The 24,114-nt window shown below is 44.8% G+C and overlaps 2 protein-coding genes across 3 annotated transcripts in view; one reads left to right on the top strand and one right to left on the bottom strand.

Moving 5' to 3' along the window:
• Nucleotides 1-853: 853 nt before the first annotated feature.
• ZNF488 (zinc finger protein 488) lies at nucleotides 854-17,692 on the bottom strand. Of its 2 annotated transcripts, XM_036385200.1 has the most exons (4): nucleotides 17,613-17,692; nucleotides 8,384-8,606; nucleotides 4,267-4,495; nucleotides 854-2,297 (listed from the first exon to the last, which is right to left on the bottom strand). In XM_036385200.1, exons 2-4 carry the CDS (start codon nucleotides 8,597-8,599, stop codon nucleotides 1,105-1,107), a joined length of 1,638 nt encoding a protein of 545 aa, XP_036241093.1. In that variant the 5' UTR covers nucleotides 8,600-8,606; nucleotides 17,613-17,692; the 3' UTR covers nucleotides 854-1,104. The 2 variants fall into 2 exon arrangements, with proteins under 2 accessions (XP_036241093.1, XP_036241091.1); XM_036385198.1 differs by lacking the exon at nucleotides 17,613-17,692 and having other exon boundaries at nucleotides 8,384-8,856.
• A 5,462-nt stretch (nucleotides 17,693-23,154) lies between these two features.
• The window catches only part of ANTXRL (ANTXR like), a 56,254-nt gene continuing 55,294 nt past the window's right edge, over nucleotides 23,155-24,114 (top strand). The window contains exon 1 of the mRNA XM_036386024.2: nucleotides 23,155-23,607. Coding sequence (XP_036241917.1) covers nucleotides 23,447-23,607 — 161 coding nt within the window. The 5' untranslated portion in view covers nucleotides 23,155-23,446. The remainder of the gene's footprint in view (nucleotides 23,608-24,114) is intronic.

The raw sequence follows: 24,114 nt of genomic DNA, 5'->3' as shown, positions 1-24,114 counted from the left end.
CTAAGACTCAGCAAAGCTCAAAAAAAAGTAGACAAAAGAAAAATGTCTCATGGACAGGCAAGAGAAAGAATATGCCACTTTCTTTTTTAAAAAGGTGGAATTGGCTCATGTAGAAACCAGAGGACAGACAAGGTGGTGCAATGCAGTGCAATTCGTGTACACCTGTATCATTTTGTGTTTCTCTTCTAGCAATTATCAGAACAGAGCCTATCATCTACAATTAAATTGTGCAGATTCTATCTATCAGTAGCTAATTTCAACTCAGATACCCTGCTTCCTTTGGTATATCCAAAACCTGAAAACCACAGGCTGAACTCCACTCCCATCAGATCTGTCTGCCTACTAAAGTCACACAGGTCTTAGAATATTTGAAAACAGCTCACATTTTGATACAGACCCACGTTGATTTCACTGTGTAAAAGACATTTCAAAAACAGCAGAGCCTGGAACAGAACATGGATATTCTACTTTACAAGTTCCATCCTCTTTGGCAGTCTGCCAGTCAGTTGTTTACAATCACAGATTTCAAACAGTCTAAAACTCAGGTCCCTTTCAAAGCCAAGGAGATGGTAAGATGTCAGTTTTTAACTTAAAAATTTGGTAAGAGAGCTGATTCAGCTAACATAAAGGAGTAAGAGTCCACCAATTCTGCTAGAAATAGTAACTTATCCTCTTTTGACATATAAGCTCTGATTTTTCTAATGCTTAAAGGTTTCTCATTCAATTAGGTGGTTGTTATTTCTGTATTTACGTTGTACTGCACAGACACCAGCAAATCAAATATAAGCAAAGACAACTCTGTTTGCAAATCTATAATTTTGTCCCTACTCTGCAAATTAACACTGCATGTGGATTCTTTTCACTATTTTATTTCCTCAAAAATAGGTTGACAAGGGCTAGGTTGAGTTTTCAAAACTTAAAACCCACACAGACTCTTGTAAACATTTAATATTTTTTTCGCAAAGCATCTATTATAAATTATTGTAAACAGTGATTTCCTGAAAGAAATTAATGTAAACTCAAAAAGAAATGGATTTAAGTGAACTATCATTCCCTTCTTCATCCAACCTGCGGGGTCCCTTAGTGACATCTGCCTGCACAGCTCTAATTATGAGAAGTCATGTGCCGGGATAAATGATGGCGTTCTCGGAAGTACTCGTGGCAAATGGGACATGTCAGCTTCTCCTCCCGCCTCCTCTTGCACTGGGATTCACTTGAGGAATATTCTTTCTTGTGATGAGACCGCATGTGGAAGACTAAATCAGATGTCATGCGAAAGGACAGGTTGCATTTGGCACACCAGTTCTGGGCAGCCACTCCAAAGGATGTGAAGGTGGGGGGAAGAAGAGTCAAGGAAGAAGAGGAGGAGGAGGAGAAGGAAGAGGAGGAGGAGGAGGAGGAAGTGGTGGTGGTGTTTTGTAACTCTCCTCCTGCTTGCTTGAGCCACGGTTCTGAGGTATATGGGAAAACATTGCTCCGAGTGATGCTTGTCTGCAGCATCTGAGCATTACACAAATCACTGACAAAGAACTTGGAATTGAGAAGACTGCTGCAGCACATGATGTCTGCGGTGGCAATGAAGCCAGACAGCTCCCCCAGGCTTTTTGTTGACTCACTCATGGGATGAGAGGAATTTACTGCAGCTCTTTCTGTTACGCACTTACTGGGCTTGCTGAAAGCACTCTTCTGTTCTCCTCGAGCTCTGGTGGGCCAAACAAAGGAGAATGCACTACCAGAGGAGTTCAGCAACGCTTCCTTTGACACCTGCTCCTTACCAAGTGGGGCCGTGCCATCCTCCTGCTCTGGCTCCTGCAGTCTCTCATTCCTCAGCTTCTCTTTCATCCTCCTGACCTCAGTGAAAGCACTCTGCTTCTGCTCTAAAGCATCCTTCCTAGCTGACTGCCTCCCTGAACTAAGCTTCCTGAAACAACCAGCCAATGCATGCTCTCCCCCAACCTCTTCCTTGCCCCCACAGTTACGTTCCTCACTCAAGTTATTGGTTTTCTCCAACAGCACTGTTTTCCTGCTCCTGTTGCTCTCAGCCTCTTCAGATTTCGCTCTCCTTTCTCCAATAACACCATGTGCATCATCTTTACAAGCTGCCATTTTGACTTCCAGGTCCCTTGCCAGGCTGTGGAAATTTGTGGTCTGCTCAGCTAGGCTGCCCTTTTCAGTTTTAGGGTTCTGGAAGTTTCTCCATAGCAGAGCACTCTTCTCTGGGACACAGAGGAAGCGGACATGGGACAGATAGGAATGCTCACATTTAAAGACTCGGTCGCACTCTTGGCATCTCAACTCTGCAGAAACAAACAACAAGTGATGAGTTTTGCAAAGGTGGAATCATGGGTGGATGCAGATCCTGATCCTGTCATTGACACAAAAAACCAGAAACCCAGAAACCCCTCTTGTGTCATACAAGGTTACACATGGTAAAACTAATGCCAGGGCAGAATCAGGTCCCTTCCTGCTATGCAAAATGGTTCATTCTTATTTGCTTCCATGCTTCCGTGCTACTGGCAGAAATATTCCATTTAGACTTTCAAGCCTAAATTTTATTACATAAAATGTAATTATATTACATAAAAGTACATAAAATGGCCAGTACACCATGATCTAGATAAAACCATTTGGACTTTATAATGATTTGAAGTCTAAACCCAGATTTGGGTGTACATTTCTTAACTAAGTCACTGGCTTTCATTCAGGATGAATGTTAAACACTATGTATCCAAGCAATAATGAGTTTTAGACCAGGATTCAAAGATTTTTACATGACTCTCTATTTTTAGGATACTCTGGAAGTTTAATATTGTTCAAAAATCATCCAACCTTAATGCCTGAAGCCCTTACTCATGCTTATTTGGCAAGCTGTTATATGCCTTAAGGCACAAATGTCTATGGCACAGAAAATGATGTTCAAATTGAAACAATGCCAGTGATGGGCAGGAGGAATAAGGAACACTCTTTCCTTGTGGTCTTCAGACCTACTGCACCTCTGGTTCATTGGGATGATTGACTGCCCATGAACAGATGGTACAAAATTCAGCAATCAACACACAAATATGGTACACCTTAACCCTTGTAAATTATATCCATGTTACATTATTTCACCACACAGCAGTTTTACAATGCAAGTGATGCCAGACAGCACCTGAGGCCTGGGATACATAGGAAACTTCATAAATTGGTTGGGTAGAATGAAAAATTCCTAATTTGGGACTCATCACAGCTTACATCACTTCACAAACTACAGAAGCAGAACTTTTTATAAGAAAATAAGGCTGCTGAAATGGGTGGAGCATTATACCTGTGAGTTTAAAGTCTTGAGTCTAGATATAGTGCTTCTTGTGCAAGTTACACTCTTCCCTGGTAAATCCAAAGGGCTGGCAGTGTGTGTCCACACAGAAACTAACAGAATACACTGAAACCAGCTGGAATGATTTAGTCAGTTCCTGCTATGAATGTGTCTGAATTAATTTAATACTCATTTACAGACAAGCACATTACCATATGAATTTGCTAATGCATATCTTTACCAACCTATGCCTTTACTAACAAATCTATATAAAATTTGTTTAAATCAACTAAAGGGAATGCAGAAAGGGTTTTCTTCCAGTCTAACCAGGTAAAATTTGGAAAAATGACAGCTGGAATCAGACTTGTATGGACCTGACTAACTTGCTTGGTGTCTCTGTAATCTGGATTTTTAGTTTTGTAACAAATTCTAGGTCAACTTCTTTTGGAGCAATGAATTTCCAGCAACATCTCAGAAATTGAAGCTTGCTCTTTTCCTCATTTCCACTGTGTCCAACATTAAATAGGCAGACTGTGCTGCATGCAATACTGTTAGGTTTGTTATGTATTTTTAAAGATCTGCTCATTTGCAAGATTAAAGCTGAACACTAGCCTATACCTGATTTGTCAATGAGCTAAAAAAGGCCTATTTCCAACTGATACTTTAGACTTTTTAGGATTCTAAGTTATTGAAGTGCATAGATTTCCATTGCATAGCTCAAGAATTTCAGCATGAATCCCTAGTGCACCATCCTCTGCTAGAAAGTACCAATGAGAATGGCATTAAAAATGGCAAATTGTTTCTTGATCCGTGCCTCCAGCTCAAACCTCAAAGCAGAAGGTCTTTTCTCTTAGCAGACCAGCTAAGGATTTGCACATGTTTTGTGTTATTACAAGACAACCACATACTAAAGAAGATGCAGACTCCCTTCTGTCCTCAGTGACCCCTGCAACCAGCAATTCAGTACTTACCATTCTGGGGCCTCTGAGCTTTTATCTCATTGAAACCCAAGAGGCTGGAAAGCTCCTCATCATACCAGACAAGCAGCTCCTCATTTTTGCTGATTTTCCTGGTGGAGCGATAGTATAACTGACTGTTTTCCAAGTAAGCTTCCAAGTTCTGCTCCTTGCTATGGGCAGCTGCTTGTACAAGCCTCATCCAAGGCAGTCCCGTGGGACTGTGCACAGATGTAACATCCACCTGTGAGACAGGACACAAAGAAGGGAAGTCACAGGTCTCGAGGCCCAAAGCAAGATTTGCATCCAACTGAAGAACAAAGCCTGGTCTCTGCCTTGCACTGAGCACAGATGACAAAGCTGTGAGCCCAACACATGTGCCAGTGTCACCAAATCCAAAGGCATCCCAGGGAGAAGGCTTCCCCAGCGTGGGGGCTGAGAGCTCTGGGAATGCAGCTGTGTGGGAAGGAGGAGGGGACACCAATGTTCATGAGTAGCCTCCCCTGGCAAAGCCAGGCCTGCTGTGCTGGTCAGTCCCTAGCCCTGTCCTGTGCACACATCCCATGGGACTGTGCCAGGTGTGGATCACAGAGGCACAGGAGGTGAGATCCTCTCTAAGAAGGGGTCTCCATCCTTGGGATATGAAAAGGGGATATGAGTCAGGAGATGTGCCAGTGCTGTGACCTGGGGACTGAGAGATGTGCAGATCAGTGCGGTGTGAAACTGGGAACGAACATACACTCAGGACAGTTGCATGTGGAGTTTTTCAGTGACATAAGAAGATATAGATCAGAGGGTGTAAGAAAAGTTATGGTTATTTGATTCAATACCCCAAGTAAACATCTGCATATATGTTTGGCTAGATTACATAAAATACAGATTTTAATATATACAACTAAGAAGCACTTATATAATCTCTTTCTCTTTTTTTCAGAAATAAAATTATATTTTACCTTTACTGGATTAATTAAATTAATTTCAAGGTATCTAAACAGATAAACCTCATCAGATCAGTTTTTTTTTTTCAATAATTTCTGAGAGCTGCAACGGGTTGATTTGCTTTCAATTTGTGGGCATGCACATATACCAAACAAATTAAGTTTAAAAACATTTCTCAGGTCAGGCACTAAAAAGCTAAAAAAATAATATTAAGTCTATTGCTCAAATTAAATTTCTGTTCTGTATGTATATTACAGCATAGTCCTAAATCACATATAATTTTTACTCCATAGGTCTCCTGAGTCATTTAGTCACAGGTTGACAAGTAAATAATGTAAGTACAAAACATTTGGCATTGTCTTCCTCACACAGTGTGTGACTCCAATCTTAGTTACTTTATTACACGGAATAGGGAATTATTTATTTCTTTATAGGTTTTTCCTTGGTGTTTACCACAGCAGGTCTGTGCCCTCTGCAACATTTGAAAGGGAATATTTTCATAGCTTGAAGGTTAAAAACACAGGGTGGTCAAAGGCAACATTTATATGCATAAAAACTAATTTTTGAAGCACTAAGTAATTGTTTAGAAAGGAAGAAGTTTGCAAATGAAAAATGTCTAATGACAAGTATGATCTAAATTTCACCCCAAGCAATGTATAGCTCTTTGTTTTCCACTAATTGCAGGGCAGCCATTCTTTGGTATTTGGTACCAGAAACAGTATTTTGGCTAACTATTTCTCTGGTTTTAACTGACTATTACCTACGTGAAAAGTTTGATCACATTAGTAGCTTGGATACAAGAATGAAACATTAAAAAACCATTAGGATGAGAGTTATTTAGTGTAAGAGAGAAAATAAATTAGCATGGCCTGAAACTGGTTCTCTCTAAATGCCATGGCAATTAACAATGATTGAGAAATACAAGTGCCTGACAGCAACCCAGGAACACCCACCCACACACAGTGGCTGTAACTAACAGCTATGACAGAGGCTGTCATATTTTAGTTGCTGTGTTTCAGAAATTCCGAGCAGCCACCCGGTGCTCTAAGCAAAGTCAAAGGGAGCACAGTTCCTCCAGGACTCCAGGGAAAGAGCTCAGTCAGCTTCAAGTAGGTGAGGAGGAGTACCAGATGTAAGGTAAGATCTGGGTGCTGCCAGCTAGAATCATGAACCAGCTTTAGTTTTTCCATGTGTTTAGAGACACTATAAACCCGTCAAATGCACCCTCTCCTGGATCGCCCAGATGGACCCTTTGCACCCATATATGAGGTAAGGCCTTCACAGCCCAGCATCTCAGTCAGAGCTGGGCTGTGGAGGAATGTGGCTCCCTTGGGAGATGCTGGAAGAGAAGAGAGAAAATAAGGCTTTTCCTTGAAACCCCCCAAGAAACTGTAAGGGGCAGAGGAATCAGTGAAAAGAGCTACCGGTGCCAATGGCTGCCAAGGCATCTTCTTTGCCCAAGTGTACAAACTGGGCCAAGGAGATCAAATTAAGGTCTCCAAGAAAATTAGGAAAAAAAGATTATGAAGTTCCCCTCTGGTCTAAACAGAAAAGCCCAAGATGATGAAACCCTTGTTAGAAATAAGATTCCCCAAAGTCTTGCAGGAGTGCTGATGAACAATAATGAACAGAAATCCCAGTTGCAACGAATCCACCTTGCCAATTCATTTTCATGTGTGTTCTGTTTGTACTACACCCAGCAGAGCAAAACTCGTTTTTTGTTTTGCACTTCAGTGTCATGATGACAACATAGCATCATGATTGAATTTTTAATTATTTACTACACACACTTAGGAGCCTAATGGTAATTCCTGATTTCTGGGAGGTTTACTTTTAATTATGAGTAGTTAACAGGATATGGGACTACCAATTGCATCTGAAACAGCTACTTGCACTGAATTTCGTGTATTTACTGCCAAAAGACAGAGAGCTGAGCCAACTCAGGCATCCAATTTCATTGCTGCATAGCAATTACTTAGCTCAAGTGTAGAAAAACACTAAAGCCATCCCTCTAGAGGGCTCTTCCAATGAAGAAAACCTTTGAGGCTCTCTCTACAGTAATTCAAAACTCCCCGGAGAAATACAGAAATATTCCAAAAATAAAGCCTTACTTCAGGGCAGGTCTCTCTCCAAAGAGTTTGTTGGCCTCCTGGAGTACTAATAACACCATCCAAGAAAGCAAACTTGTGCCAGAGACTCAAAACAGTCAGATAAACCCTGAAGCCTCTTCTTCTCCATCATAATTTGCTTAAATCAGAAGTGTAGAACAGGTTATCTCCCAACTACTGTATCTTCCATATTACACATATGCCTTGGGATTTCTCTCCTCCAGAGCACAGGAATCTTAGGCAAACCTGGATCTCTCCCAGATCCATCCATGCCACAGAATATGGGAAATTGGCTTTCCTCACACTGTAAAACACCTCCCTGTCTTCCTCTAGACCAACAGTGACTGAAAGGCACTCCAAGACCCAGAAAGCCAGGGTAAGTGATCAGCATGATAAACAGTGGCTATGAAACAAAAAAAAAAATTGGGGAACTAGAGCTTGAGAGTTAACAGTCCATTACAATCCAGGGGTTTCTGCCTTCCCTACAGTGATTGAAAAGTGTAGCTGTAGCACAGACATTCAGATCTAAAGTGACTTTAGGAAGTCCATGTACTAACAGCAGTTAAGTTGTGGCTGCCCAAAGTGTGTGTGGGCTAGCTGTCTGACTGCCCTTGTGGTTTCACTTGTAAGGATAACTGAACACACTGGGGTAGCAGTTGTCTAGATATGCAAATAAATGCTGTGAATGTACCACCTGCACGAATCAGTGCAATGCCACAGTCTTCCCCCTCTGTTCTCACAAGGCTGTCACACCTCCTGATAAACCTCCTTTGTCCTAAAAAAAGCTGAACTAGAGATTACTGAACTGTTTGTCCCTCTTCCCTCGTATTCCAAGTCAGATCTGAAGCAGGCCATCAACTATCAGCATAGAAGTGGGACTTTGTATTCTTCCTGCAAAGGACAGAGTTTTCCTTAGGTCTTTCCAGTCTACAGCTCATAAATCAGAAATGCACTGGCCCTTTCTTTGAAGGAGCTGTTACTTGTGCTGAACAAAACAAAAACCTACCCCTTGCAAAGTTACCTTCTCAGGGATGGTGTACCTCTTTTGATAGGTCTAACATTACCCATTCATATTTTTCTCATACCTTAAATACATAGTGGATGTTCCGTCTGTCAGAACACTTGAGAGCAATGAAAGCTACAGTGTCCAGCAGGGTGTTCTGGAGCATGCATGGTCCAAAAACAACTTCTTCAGGGATGTCTTGTGTGGTATGAACAGTAGCCAGTATGTCTGGAAGATGGTGATGCAGAAACTTGTTGTCACTTGTCCAAAGGAATTTAGGCAAAGAGGTAAGTTCCATTCTAAACCTGTAAAAACCACAAGAAATCACATTTGGCACAGAGACAGAAGTAGAAGGTGGCATCACTACTTCAAATACGAAGATTTCCAGGATCTGTAGGTGAATTGTTAGAGTATGCCAGGACATTGTTGCTTACAGAGTTTACAGCTTTATTAGCATCCAGTTCAGAATGAGAAAGTTTGCACTAAACCAAAGTCTTAGGTTTGTAAACAAGTGAATTACTCTTCCTGGAATAGGCAGACAGTCCAAGAGTTCAACCGCTGCTCTCTACAGACAGAAGTAGGAAGATCTGGGAAAAATAAGCAAAATTTTGAGTGAGTAGAACTCAGCATATTCTTAAGCATATTCTCAGATATCCTTCTTATTATTAATATTTTGTAGAAGTGTGAAGAAAGGTAGAGAAGGAGAACAGCAAAAAAATAAAGCAAGACTTTTGAAACATATTTTGAAAAAGCTGTGCTTTTTGTGCTTGAGTGCAACATCAGTCTAGTTTCTGTTTAAGCTGCTATGAAACCAGGAATAACCTGAACCCTGAGTCTATCCAACTATAATGCACAAAATTTGTGGAAATTCCTCAAAAGAATTATTTTCATCCTGCCTCAAAGTATATGTTGTCAGCTGTTGTTGAGAAAATCAAATCAGATTATGACTCTTTGCATAGTGATACGCCTAGCACAATGTTAGTAGAGATTCCTCTCTTTAGAGGATAAATTTTCCAGCCCTGAATGTAGAATAATATATTTGTCATTGTAGATGCAACTTCTGCAATATGAGCCACAATGTGAGAACTCAGTATGTAGCAAGGAGAAGACAAGCTTGAGTTATTTGTCATTCTAAGCCTCTCTGGGTTTCTAATAAAGATATTGCCATCTCCAGCTCCCAGCTGGAGGTCATAGAAAACCCCTCATTTACGCCATCAAGAGCTGGATCAGGTCCATTAGGCAGAGAAAATTAAAGAGAACAGCAACAAGCCCTGAAAGGCCTTAGCCTATTAAATACTGAGATAGAAGGGCTGAAGACCTAGTCTAATCTTTCTCACTCTCTGCCAACAGAATTGACTTGTTACTCACTGACTCATGACTTAAACTGAAGTGGTATAAAGTGCTCAGGAGAGTTGCACTGATTTAACTAAATCAGTTTCTAAATCAGGGTAGTTAATTCAGTATAATTTATTCCTTGTAGGCAAGGTCTAAGACCCTACCCTAAAAATAATAAAATACATGGTCAGACATTCAGTATGTATAAACATCAGAAGGAGGAAGGCCTAAACCAGACAACCAGACTGGGATAACACATGCCCTCTATCCAACCCCAAGCATCCCTTGAACTCAATATGACATTAAAGTTTGCTTGTTTCTAAATTACTTGTTAACGTAGTATGTGCTCGGACAAAAAATCCCCCAAACCTACATGTGTAACTGCCAAAGTCTCAAAGTGCCATCCTGGCAGCTGTGGGAGCACAAAATTTGACTCTTGCATGGAAGGGTCACTTCTGTGAAAAGCTGTGGGAAGGATGTGCTGTGATTACGCAGCAGATGGGACAGTGACCGTCAGGCTTGCTCCAAAGGCACTGGGAAGAGCCCTCTTTTCCAATCACGTGGCGAATGCACCATCTAGTGTCACATCTCAGCATCACACAGTGTCCCACGAAGCAGGACAGCCCCATCTCCGCTGCTGTCCGTGCAATGTGCAGCCCCAGGTTCTGAGCACCCTGTCAGGCAGGAATCCTTTCTCTCCGGAGTGGGTCATTCTCTCTGCCAGCCTCTGCTCAAACAGCAGCTTGGGTGCCTCCTCAGCTACTGGGTTTGACAGGGTCTGGTCAGGGTTATGTCAGGTAGGGAGAGTCATTTAAATCTACAGTCTTGGCTTTTCGCAGTGTTGGCTGAAGACGTGCTACTGGTACTTAGAGTGGAGAGTGGGGATCTTCTGCAACATCATTAGAAGAAAAAGGGTGAATCTTTTTCTGCAGTCTTCAAATAGCATGAGAAAGCTCTTCCCTCTGCATCCACAAGATTTCAGCTTCTGTCACTAAGCCAAGCTCACCAGCAGAGGGATAACAGTGAGCAAACATGACTGTACTGCTTTCAAACCTGAGCTGCTACCTCTGCAAAGGGATGTGCTGCATCCTGTGGGTTTTCTGACCTGCCCTCGTTCAGGGGTCTCCATTCCAAAGTGCAGATTCATCCAGGGCAGAACTGGAACAAGTCCTGCCTCCTGCACAGGTGAGAGGTGGTAGGGGTTCTCTGGTAGCTGCTGCCCTTACCACAGAAAACTGAAATAGAGGGCACCTGCTGGATTGCCAGAGAGGATCAGCAGGATGTGACTACACTGTGGCACCTGCCAGTGCAGAAGGCTGTGTAATAGTCAATGCAAACCTCGTACCTTGAAACCACCAGCAGAGATCTCAGAGCTGCTGAAATACAGCAGCAGCACCCACAACACTCAGAACAGACGGAGAAATTGGCTAGGAAAAAAAATGTGTAAATAGGCCAGAATATAAATCTGAAAAATCTGAAATTCCCCTCAATTTGGATGTAAGTTTGAATCTCTACATGTTTTTTATCTGGTTATAATCTAAAGCCAAAATTTCAGCCACAGTCAAGATGTTTAGAGGTTTTTTTTAATAAAACCTCCCTTAAGTTTTCAGGAACTTCAGACTTGAGCCTGAATGAGAATTCTACACCAAACCATGAACCCAGTACTTGAGCTCTTGTTTAATTACAAAATTTGGTTTCAATGCAAATCTCACACTTTTGCCAACAGTCTCCATAGTCAAAGAAAATTAATTAAGAACTTGGAAATGGACTCATAATGAGAAATGGAGAAGATATGCTAGAATGCCTGCTATTATAATTTAACAGGCTGAAGTAGGTGAATCACTCACATTCTTCCCAGTGAGTGAAGAAGAGAGAAAATTCTCATAACAGAGAATGCCTGTTCCCCATGACTTCACACAACGGATTACTCTTGTCTTAATGCCATTGATCTCCACATTTTGGCTACCTCCTTTAATGAGCAATAAATCTGCTGTGCCTTCATTTCTTACAGATTCACTAGCTGTTGTACATATAACTTCATTCACTCTTCTCCTACTACATAGCAAAGTTTACAGAACTGTACCACAGGCTTCATTGTGAAGGTCAGATCTTCAGCTCTGCATCCTGCAGGCAATGATATGCTTGCCTCAAACTGCCAGAGCTGGGAGTGCCATTGCTTCCCAGGACCCCCCCACCTACAACATGATCTTGCTGTTCCCACTCAGGTTCTGCATGAGCAGTTCCTATCCCTCTGGAATCACCCACAGACATCTCTGAGGCTGAAATAAAATGAATATTTATAGTGCTTTAGTAGCACATTAGACTCAGATCACCTGTTATGGGTACTCTCCATATTCTATCTGTCACAGATGGGAATTCTTCATATGGATGAGTTTAGGGACTTGCTGTTTAATAGACTCTTCATCCCCCAGACAGTATCTGATACACATATACCATGTCCCTGAGTGATGGATTTTGCATCTTGATTTCTGAGAAGTGTGACAGATCTGTCAAAGAACAAGGACCTATGGGCAGGCAACTCCCTATGGATTATGCAATTCTGAATGTTCCATCAAAAAGCACATTAAATAGATGATGCTCACAGCAAATGCTCCCAGCCTGCTTGCCTCCAGAACAGCACACAAATTGCTAGTCAGCTTTTGGTTTCCTGAGTGTTCTTCCAAGCTGGAACTCCAAAGATAGCCTTCTCCTAGTCTCTCCCCCTTTCCTAGCACTTGCATAGCATCCCATTAACTAATTAGGGATACAACTTCTACCTTCCTGAAATGTGTTTACATAGCTCCTGTACCTCATGAGAAAAACATGTTACCAGAGAGGAAAATAAAGGAATTTTCAGATCCCTGGTTTTCTACTGCATGGCCTTCAGATGTCACTGCAAGCTCTCCTAAGAAATGTCTGGAAATTCCCAAATGTAGAATGCCCAAATGCACTGAGTTGAGCAAGGACTCCCCTGAATTCTGTTTTCAAAGGACATGACCCGATTCTCCTTGCCACAGTGACCATACTGAACTGTGGCATCGTTTGGAGCTTCTTAGTGGCCCTAAAGGCACTGGTAGCCCTGCTCAGTATTATGATCAACTGTGCAAGTGGGAAGGAAACAAATTAATCACATTTGCAAGAGGGGAACGGTTTCAGCCAGAACTTATTTAGCTAGTTCTGCTCTTCACAATCAAAAGCACAAGCAGGTAATAAAAAGTATTTCTTAAAAATTAATTTGATTTTCAAAATTGTCAGTAACTACTTCACTTTCACCTTTACTTCCATTTTAACTGTAGATTAATTTGCATGTCTTTATATCACTTTCAGAGCAATTATCCTAGCTGGAAAAAAAATGGCACAGAAGATACTTTTAAAAAATAATTCAAAGTATTTGATCCTGGAAACCATCACCCCACTGTCTTCCCAACCATTTCTGTATCTACTCCAGACTTTCCCCAGAGCAGGGGTTAATGTAAACACTATAGCTCTGCGTTTCCCATGTCAACAAAACTGAAAGCAAAAATGAAACAGAAATATTAAATACTGGGGCCATCATTTCCTTCACCTTTTAACTTACTCCTTTCTGCTCCAAAGTGTGATGGCATTTTCCCTGAAGCACATAACCTGTGACAGTGCCACTGCCAAAACTGCCTTTGATTTCAATAGCAGGTCTGTTGGCCTGAGGAATCCATGATCAGACGTGCAGTGTCATGCATAATAAACTACAGAAAATAAAGGAATTGAGCTGATGCAGACAGAGTGGTTCTGTCTGCAGCATTTATTATTTTCTGTTGTTATAAGAAACTGAGGATTCTTTACACATGAGGGAAATTTCAAGGGAATACAAAATAGAAAAGTGAGAAAATCTATTCTTGGGTTTTATACAACTGCTTTTCTTCTATACCAGGTTTTCTTCTCCATTTATTTAAGTTGTGAACTGCAAAGCAGAAAAATCAAAAAACTGAAGGAAACTGGCAGGGAATCAAATAAAAGAATGGAGAATTCTTGCTTTAAAAAATAATCCCGGAACCCATGAAACAAATCCTGAAACCAAACCCTGTTTCCTAAATTCAATCACAAGCTGAGAAGTGCTTTAAAAGCATGAAAAGTCTAAAGAAGTAATGTCTTTTAGCTCACTGCTACTGCAAGACAAACTTTATGTGCTTCAGCTTGGGTGCAAGTCAGGTCGTTCTGAGCACAAAATTATTTCTTTGCACCTTCACTGCTGAAAATCCCATACACATGAAGAAAATTGTACAAAAACACTTGGAGATACAGCTATGTGTTGCCATTCCCAGCCTTTATGGGATGAAGAAAGCCATCTGGGGCTTTGGTTTGCTATCACTCAGACAGATATTGTATCCCTAGCAGAGTATGCAAAGATCTTGGATTACCTTGGAAAGAATTTCTCTGCATTTAAAAAAAAAAAAACTACTCATATGTCACTCATTTCTGAGTCTCAGGTTTAGCAACCTGTCCATCTTTGAGATGGACATAAGACAACACACCCCGAATTTCTGAGCTTTGATTATGATCCTTCCTCTTCCCATTTTTACTGGTCACAATTTGAATCCCAGTGGTGATCCTGCAGAGAAGCAAGAAGGTTGCTGATCCACAGGTCTCTTTCCTTCCAGTGAGCCATGTCACATCCATGCATTAAAAACAGCCTAATTAGCACTGATGAGGTCAATGAGAGAACAATAATTAAACCTGGAAACTGGAATTTTTACCCTTTTTTTGCAGTCCAGGGCTACAGTTGGGGCATATTTTGAGTACCTCTCTTCTCAGTTCCTCACTGCTCTTGATGTACTGCTCATCTAACATATCCCCTGTTCTCCTGGCATGATTCAGTCACACTTGCCTGATGTGCTTACCTGAGCTAGGCATCTGGGAAGAAGTAGAAGGAAATACAACTATGCATCAAGGAGGAATTTGTTGACTGCAGAGATGAACAGAATCTGGAGGAATGGAATACAATCAGGACTGAACTAGCCTGATGCATGGAAGTGGTCTTCCCTTGGCATTCCAGGCCTCCCCATCTTTCTTTCTTCACACTTCTCTGTACAGCAGCTGCACAACTCTAACCTGACAAGTACCTAAAAATAATGAGTAGAAACAGGGAAGCTCACTGCCTAGATTGTTCAGGAATTATGAGGAGGCAGCTCGGGGTGTGGAGTTTGGTGTCTAGTTTGAGCTTTTAGAAACTGGGCCCTTTTGGAGGTTTTATTGTGAAGTAGAGACCTTCAGGTTTATGGGGTGCTCATGACTTTGTTATTGTATCATCCCCATACCTTCAGGGACCAGTTCTCCAGTTCTTACTATTTTAAGGCTGTGTGGTCTTCAAATTGTCTTCCATCATCTGAAATCCCCAGTACATGCAATGTAGGCTGACAGCTTTTGATGAACCATCATTATATCTTGGCTGGATACCCAGCCTAGTGAATCATGAAACTGCCAAATCTTTTTATTATGAACAATCTCTCAGACTTCTGTGGGAATAATGAAGAAGACAGAGCTAAAATCGCTGATTGGAAATGAACAAATACCTCAAGCTCCACATTTGCTTTCAACCAGTCTCGTGACACACAGGAACCATTTGGAAGTGGAAACTAAAAGAAAAGCTTTCAGGTCTGTTCTTATTTTCTCTGAGAATAGGGAAGTTGAAGTGGCCTCTCTCCTGATGGTAGCTGCCACACAGACACACAGACATCCCTCTCCAAAGCAGATGAAGATACATTATGTCTCCAAGAGGATGCATTTTCCAGTCTCTACCCGATATCCAGGAACAAAATGCCTGGGATTGAGCATCAACTTTGGTTTGATGAGAAAATAACTGTGATTTGAACAAGTCCCAATACCCTCACCCCACTGGCTCTCAAATGGCAGCCCAGCACCAATGGGGTGCTGGGCTGCCGTTTGGTTTTTGGAATTTCCACACTGAACACCTATTTCTACTTCCACTCTCTTCCATGGCCAGAAATGCAGTAGGTAGGAAAGCAATGGGCTATCCCACACAGCTGGAAAGCCTGGTTAATACTCCCTTGTTGCCATGTGTGATGCATCAGTCTCTGCACAGTTCCCCATGAAGCCTCCCTGGATTTAGCTGAAGGTTTTGAATCTGACAGAACATGAACAGGGCCACTGATGTCTCTGTTCCATCTCTTCCAGTGCTCAACTACAAGAAATGGAGTGCAAGCACTGGGAAAACTCTTGATACTTCAAACTGGACAATGAGCAACAGTAATAACATGCTGCATCCATTGGAAAGGATGAAGTACACTTATTTTCTGCAATCCTGGTAGCTCAAACAGACTGGGTCTAGGAATTTGGCCTCATGATGCATAAAATGTCAATATTCCTTTCTAGTTGGGTTGGTCCCAAGGACAGAATAAATGCTTCTGTCTGGCACTGTGTCTGATCTAATGGACCCTGTTGGATGGTACTGGGCTGTACAAGTCACTCATAAATCAGACAATCCACCTGTGCATAAAGAGGAGATGACTACAGCTCCATAGTCCACTGGCTTTCAAAGACTTTATTTTTGTGTGAAGGGCTGACTCTTCACTGGCTTACAGCTGCTCTATTTACTGAAGCAGTGCATTTATCCACCACTTCACTCTTGTGGTTTCAAGGCCTAAGACCTAAAAAACAGGGTTTCTGTAGGATAAAGGAAAAAACTGGGTTTCTGTAGAATAAAGGGAGCTTATTTTAATTTTTCAGCCAGGACTGAGGAATATCAAACTGTGAATGTTATGAATACATAATTTCAACTGCTTATACAGCTGTACATGCCATACACTGTATGGATACATTTCAGTTCAGAGCTTACAGTATCTCATATCCAGGCCTGAATTGTTCTGGTGGTCACCTCAGAGACTTGGTCTGGTTTTGCACCTGCTGCTCTGGCACTGTTCACCATTCAGCAATTGATATAATGCTCTGAAACATCACAGGAAGTTTGAATTTTACAGGGACATCCAAAAAGAACAGAAAGCAAATGTTATTCCATGAGAGGGGGAACAAAGAAGTCAACCATTCATCTGTCACACAGTCTAGGAAAGTTACTTGTCACACAGATGTGTGTGCCTGCTTTCAGCAAAATCCTTGATTCACGTAAACAGCAGCCCTGACCACAGTAATCTGTGCTAACACATTTGTTCTGACATAGATCTGTGCATTGGCTCCTTCACCCGGGCATCCATGCAGACAAAACCACCATTCCCTGTATGCAGCCACAGCAAATGGAGAAACAACAGCCAACCAAACAACATGATCCAAACACAAACAGCATGAATGAAACACAAACAGGCTGAACCAAACACAGACTGAACCAAAATGTGTAACTTGTGAAAACATTCATAAATACTTGTCTTCCCTCTTCATACAATTCATATTGATGTCTCTTTTTCAGAAATTCTTCAAAGTTACTTTATCTGGTTCAATTTAAAAATATATTAAGATATGATCCTATTTAAGAGTCCTGCTATTGATTTTGGCAGCTTTAAAAAAAAAAAAGTAGTATCTGTTCAAATGTTTCTTTCTGACAGAAAAGCATATACATGCGGTGTGTAAGCACATACATAAAGATGGAAATATATCTACAAATATACCTGTGTTCATAGCTGAACATATAGCCATACATATACCTATTTAAGCCATACATACACCTATTTATTTTTTTGTGATTTTGCATGTTCATAATTTGTATTTTAAAAGAAATATTTTTAAACAAAGATCAGTTACTTCCACATGGCTGGTGCTGAAGATTTCTTCAACAGTACTAAGTGGCATTAACTTACATTAATCTTACTTACAATTGTGCCAAACTTACTACATGATATCAACTCCAATAAAAACAAGTGACAGAGCTGAAGGACACTATGCAAGGTGAAATTGTGGGAAGCAACATAAGTTATTTTTCACTACAATGAAACCTTTTAATTGAAAGTGATTTTGTAAATTAAAACAGGTCTTACCTGAAATAGTTTGTTTTCCAACAAAATATTTTGTTCTTTGACCTGGTGTTTATCAATAGCAATTGCAGGTAACATAAGACTGTGCTGCAGGAAAATTATATTAACAGAATCACAGCATTATAGACATGGAAATATCCATCTGTAAATACTAGGAGTTATCCAACTAATTTCTTTTGCAAAATCTTTGGTACACTCTGTAATTCTTACACATAATTTATTTTTGTACTTTCTCATCTGCTTATATTACATTCAGCTAACAGGATCTAAATATTTTGACTTTACATTAATATTTCTATGGCTACAAAACTATTTTCTCTAGAAAATTATATCTCTGTAGAGTTCCATAAGGCAGCTTTAATTTGCTTTGAAATAATGGAAAATTGTTGAATACGAAAAAATAATTGCATTTTCAAGTAACAGCTTTTGCTTTGGTGTAGTTTTATACATTAAAAATCATAAATTTAATTACTCTACCGCCAAAATAAATTGCTCTATTCCTCTCTCTAGTACCAGTTATACTTAATACATGGTAACAAAAGCTGTCAAGTGTTACATTTTTAAAAGCCAAAAATAAGGGAAAGCTCCTGAGACATAATTGATTATTCATTTGTGAATTTCATGCATGACTGCAACTGCTTTTTATTTGAAAGCAACTATACTAAAAATACAAAACTATTAAAAACTCTGATCTTCCAGCAAGTTTCTATTGACATTTCTTTCAACTAGTAGCTATCAGTTCACAGAAAAAAAGTCATTAAAATGCTTCAAACATTTTCAGTGGACTGAATTCCTACAAAAACCTTTTAATATAAAGATTTGAAAATTTAAAGATCAATGTGACATTTTAAAGTGACAGCAATAGCAGCTCCTACCTTAAGTAAGAAATTTCTACTACATGAATATCCATGATATAAGGAATACACACACACAGAGAATAACAATGACAGCTATTCCAAACAGAGTTCATCAATTTCATAAAAGCAATTAGACCCTAGGTAAGTACCTAGAACAGCCACGATGCTCTGATCACCTGTCGAAGTTGGAAGGCTGAGGAGCGCTGTAACCAATAAAAAGAGCAACTGATGCTCGAGAGTTCTCGGCGAGAGGAGAGAGCCGGGAGGGAGGAAAAGCGCGATTGCCGCCGGGGCTGCCGAGGGGGACCCGCCTCGCCCTCCGCTCGGCACGGCCCCGGCAGCCCGGCGGGCACGGCCCCGGCAGCCCCGGCGGGCACGGCCGCTCTGCCCGGGCTCCTCGCAGCCGCACCGGAGCGGGCGGCGGCACGGCCAGGGCTAGGCACCAGCCAGCAAAGGTCACCTCCGTGCCCTCACCTGCTCCCCGGCCACTCCCGGGCCCGTGGCAGCCCAGCCCTGTCCCTGTCCCCGGGCAGGTCCCGGCCGTGCGGCAGCGCCGGGGCGGCTCGGGGACCCCCGCGCAGGCCCCGGCCCGGCCCGGCCCCGGTAGCTCCGCGGCTCGGGGAGCGCAGCGCGCCCGGGCGGGACGGACGGTGCTGCTCCGCTTCGCCGCGCTCTGCAGGGGCAGCGGCCGCGCCGAGACCCCCGCCCGGCCCCTCTGCCCCGGCCCCGCTCACCTGGGGGTCCCGCGGCAGAGGACGGGGGATCTGCGGCGCCGGGGGTCCCGCCGCGCCCCTTCCCTCTGCCAGGATCCCGCTACGGACAAGTGCCCGCGCAGAGCTCACCTCAGCTCACCCCACCGCAGGGGCCGCCCGGCCCCCCAGCAGCCGCGCCGCAGCCCCCCGCCGCCGCACCGCCCCAGCACGCCGGCACCCTCCTCCCGCCGCGGCTCCCCGCCCAGAGCAGACCCCGGGAAACGCCTACCGCAGCTCCTGCCCCCGACCCCCGCCGCCGGCCAGGCGGAGCCCTCCCCCGGGAGCCGCTGCCGCCCCGCCCGCGGGGGCTCGCAGCCCTGGCCGAGCGGAAGGCATCCCGCAGCGGCTGCGGACAGCAGCGCGGGGGAGCCACAAGGTGGACGGGATTCCCCTTCTAACGGTACCATGAACCGAGGAGTTTCTTTTAAAGTTGGGGGCGGGAAACCACACACACGCACGCCGAAATAAACCAAACAAAACCATCTCCAAAGCCGCCTTCCCACTTGTCCTTTAGATCATCTGAGAACGCTTTTGAATCGAAGGCTCTTCTCGGAGCTGCAGGTATTGACAAGAGCTGCTTAAATAAAAACAACTGCTTCGTAGAAAATACTCTCAGGATAAAAATTAGGACTTTGAGGTATGAAATGATTTGTGGCACAGCTGGTATGCAAAATAAAACCATCAAACGTCTTGTCATAATCAAATATACCCTAAATCTGGACTAGCGACATTGCTTTTGAAAGATGTCGTTCCATATAAATGCCTTTAACGCCTGGTAGAAGATTTTTATGAACATGTTGACAAATGAAATAACCCGGGTTATTTGATTAGTGTCTGTGTAATCTGAATATGGGCTTGTATCAGGAAAAGAAACGTCAACCCTTTAATGCTTTTGAAAGGATGGATTTTCACTGCAATTGAAGAGTAATCTTATACCAATAATGAGGGCGAACCACTCTCGCTGTGTTCTGTGATACAGGGATTATGGAGGATGAACTCAAGAGTTCCTGTTCTCTTTTAAAATTCAGCTCGGGCCGAAGGAACAGCATTGTTGAGGGCAGCGGGGGTTTGGTAGCAGCCCAGCCACCCTGGAAGCTCTGCATCCTACCTCCCGCCCAGGAACCGGTGTGGTGGTGGCATCTCCTAACACTGCTTGGGAAACATCACCTGATTTGGGATGCAGGTGTCAGGAAACTGGGATGGACAATTCCCACTGCACTTCATACCGCAAGAATTTATAATTTTGCAGCCTTTATGCAAATAGCAACAGAAGGTGTAAGAAGGAACCATTAGATGTGGTCACCTGCCTTACGGGAGCTTGAAGCACTGTGAGACAGTACACTGAGGTAACCTGTGCCCCAAGGAGGGTGAGATGCACACCTTACAGTCAGCTCTCCTAGTGTTTGATGTGATTTTCCTTCGAGCAAGATGCGATCAAATGGCTCCGAGTGCCCGGGTCACCAGCCCGGCCCGCCCCTCCTGACCCCACACAAACCTCGCTCGGGCTTGGGGCCGGACAGGCCTGCTCGGGGTGTGAAAGCCACAGGAGGGGCTCAGGCCGCTCAGAAAACCTGTCTTGTTTGAAACAGAAGGCTCTGGCTCTGCAGAGGCGGCCCCCAAGCTCCCGCCGCGCCCAGCCCTCCTGGCAGGGGATGGAGGAGCAGGGAAGGGGCCCTGGCAAAGACACAGCCCCACATTCCCCAGGGTGTTTCTGCCCAGCACCGACCGAGGGAGAACTCAGCCGTGTCCTTGCTTTTACATACGCCCACCTAGCATTAAAACATGCCCTCTCGTCGGGCCCTTTGGAGGAGGCAGATGAGCAGGCCATCTCTCTTTGCACAATCATAGGATATGTCAGAGCCTAGAGAAGGGCAGTGCACATTATGGAAAAATAGTGATTTTTTTCTCGGCAGTGCCTCACTTTGCTTTGGAGACTCCCTTGAAGTCTTACGTCTTATCGCGAAGTCTTACAATACAATCTGATATTCTCGAGGCACCGAGGGAATCTGACGCTACGAGCATTTTTATTTCGTTTTGAAAGGCTGCGTTGTGTGCGGGGAAGGACGGCTGCCGCGGGCGGGGGGTGCCGAGTACCAGGCGGGCTGCGGACACTAGTGGGCACCGGCGAGGCCGAAGCCCGGCGGCGCGGGGGAAACGAGGGATTCCTACTGCTCAGCAGCCGTTTGCTCATTTTTTGTGAATGTCGCCAGGGAGGATGTGGGTTTTTCTCTATTTCTCCATGATCTAAGTAATCGCTGGGTCTCAACTGGCCAGTGCTCAAAAAACCTTTCAAGTGGTGAGCTCAAGCAGTGCATTCAGCTTTTAGCTGTGCATAGTTAAACCAGGCAAAGCGGCTGAAAGCCGGTGGACCCTCTAATCTTTCCTTGATAAGTCCCCGACCGCCGCCGCGGTTGGCTGTGTCTGAACTCGGTCCAGCACAGAAACACGCAACTGAAATCGAGTTTCTTCCTTCCCTGAAGTGCAAGCTGTATTTCAGACAGGCGGGCGGCAGCACAAGTCACCGCACCAAGCACGCCGAGGCTGCTGTGCTGGAGGGGCGCGGGCTCCCACGGGCAGGGGGCTTCGCGCCGAGGGGCAGGCGCGCCGCGCCCACGCGTGTCCTGGTGGGGCGGACAGGGACAGGGCCCGCCGGCTGCGGGGGGCAGCGCACCGCTCCCCGGAGAGCCGCACACTCGGGGCGGAGCGGGCAGGGCTGCCGTGTGCGTGGGGAAACAGCGCACACGTCCCACGCCCGCAGCCCCGCCCGGGCGGGCCGTGCCCCCCGCGGGTACCACCTTTGTCGGGGACAGGAGGTGTCGCTTTTTGCTGCAGGGGCGTGGAAGCGGCTCCCGGCTGGAGCGTGATGGCACGGCTGAACAGGCCCCGGCGAAGCGCTCCGTGCTCGGGGTCTGCGCTCGGTGGGACAGCGCCCCAGCACCCCACAGGGGATGGGTTCCCTCCTCCTTGACTGGCGATGGGAGCCTCGCCCCGAGAGAGAAATGTCTAGCCCCAACTCTGTCATGTAAAGTGACTCTGCTCGCATCCCTCCCCGTGGCTCTTTTCATTAATTAGGGGCTGCAGAGATTGTGGGGGAGGGGGAAGCGGCTGGGAGCCACTAATTATTCAAACTTTGGAGACAGCATCCAGATGAGATGGTCAATCTCTTTAGGGCAGCGCTTTGTAACCTGTGCGTATCAGGCGGGGAGTGATTATGCTACTGTGCAAAGCCTCTATTAAGAGATTTCATTTCATCATAACTCATCGCCTGCAGGATGTGTTCAGACTCCAGTGTAAGTAAACCAAGATTTCCATGAAGAGGAACAATTTGCTGTGGCACGAGAGGACCGTGAAAACCTGCCCCTACCCCCGCCCCCAAGCAATAATCTTTTTAATTGCACTCAGATGCAAACAGATTTTTCTTAAGTGCCCTCTCGCGTTGTGCCCCCCACCTCCGCTTTGTCACAGGTTTTTGCCACGACGCCCATCTCCGACAGCAACTTCTTTCTGCCTTGTGCTCTGCCACCCCTCAGCTCTGACCTCCTCTGGGCTCCAGCCGCTCCCGAGCCTGCTGGAGAGAGGCTTAGCAGGACGCGCAGCGATGCTCCGGAATGCAGCTGGGCTGCCCCGGCCCCCGGCCGGCTTCCGTGCCCGCCGGCGGCGGAGTGCCCTGCCCGCTCCCCGCTGTCCTGCCCCGAGGGCAGTCCGAGAGGGAAGGAGGCAGGAATGCCCGCCCTGTGCCCCGCCGGCGTCGGGCAGTGGTCCCTAAGCTCGGTCCCTCGCTAGCTGCAGCCTTTGCCATATCGGTATCCCGGAACAGGAAAGTCCCGGTTCATCTTGCCCCCCTAAGATCCTGTCTCCCTCCTCCCGCTCCCCTCCCTCTGCCCCTTCCTGCCTTCGGCCCGTGCGAGAGGAGCCTCTTCTCTCCTCGCGGGACGGGGCTGGGGCGCTGGGGGCAGCCGGGCAGGGAAGGGGGACTGGGCTCTGGGGACCATCCTCCTGGGCTCAGCCCCCTGCCCGGAGCCAGCGGTCCGGCGCCCCGCGGGCAGGGCTGCCTGGGGCTCTCAGGGTTGAGCTGAGATCCTGAAGTTACTGATTTCTGTTTCTTCTGTTTTATTTTGATTTTTTTTTTTTTCCTCTGCTCTTGGTGCTTCCGAAGCGCCTGTAAGATTTGTAGAGCGAGAGAGAGAGAGAGACTGGGGGAGGAGGAAGAATTAAGGAAAGGGAAAAGATGGCGAGTTGCTGGAGCAGTGTGGAGAAAGCGGCATTTTTGTGCTGCTTTTTGCTGGCAATGGGGAGCCTAATCTGCTGCGCCCGGCCGGAGGAGGAGGAAGAGCAAGCAGAGCAGCGCTCCTGTCACGGTGCCTTTGATCTCTACTTCGTCCTGGATAAGTAAGTGACAGTCGCATTTAAAAACGTTTATTCACCCTTCAGTGACTCCTTGCAGCAGCAGGGATGTTGTTTCTTTCCCCCGTCTTCCCGGACAACTTCTCCTGATGCCAAATGCAACGTGTGGGTCTCGTTCCTTACTTTTGCTTCCCAAAACTTGTGCATTTCCCAAGTGGAGCATTTAGGGGAGCAGTGTCCTTTATGCTGAGTTAGTTGTGCATGCAAACCTGGGAAATTGGGTTGCTTTCAGGTTGTAGCGTGTGGGGTGTGGGTGAGTGTTGGATTTGAGGGGGTTTTGGTCAGTGCCCACATTGTTCCTGGAGTTTTGTGTCGTGACTTGGGCTGTGTGCAGAGATGTCACTTGTGGGACTTAGCAGTGCTAGGACCATGCAGACCTACCTAAAGTCAAGACCAGACTGCTTGTCCGTGTTTTTACAAGTTCACTTATAAGAACAAGGTTTTATAAAATTTATTTTTGCTCAGCTTCTTCAGAGTTGTCTAAACTTGTGT

The sequence above is a fragment of the Molothrus ater genome, chromosome 8 (assembly GCF_012460135.2).
Source record: "Molothrus ater isolate BHLD 08-10-18 breed brown headed cowbird chromosome 8, BPBGC_Mater_1.1, whole genome shotgun sequence".
Lineage (NCBI taxonomy): Eukaryota > Metazoa > Chordata > Aves > Passeriformes > Icteridae > Molothrus > Molothrus ater.
Note: the sequence above shows the minus strand (reverse complement) of the source record. Positions and strands in the feature narration are given on the sequence as shown.

Bases quoted from the DNA above. Each gene is read 5' to 3' on its own strand.
- ZNF488 (XM_036385198.1), bottom strand. From the start codon at position 8,725: ATGTCCTGGCATACTCTAACAATTCACCTACAGATCCTGGAAATCTTC. The intron at 4,496-8,383 runs GTATGAGAAAAA...CCTGTCTCACAG, and splicing joins ACATCCACTATGTATTTAAG to GTGGATGTTACATCTGTGCA. The intron at 2,298-4,266 runs GTAAGTACTGAA...TTGTTTCTGCAG, and splicing joins AGCTCAGAGGCCCCAGAATG to AGTTGAGATGCCAAGAGTGC.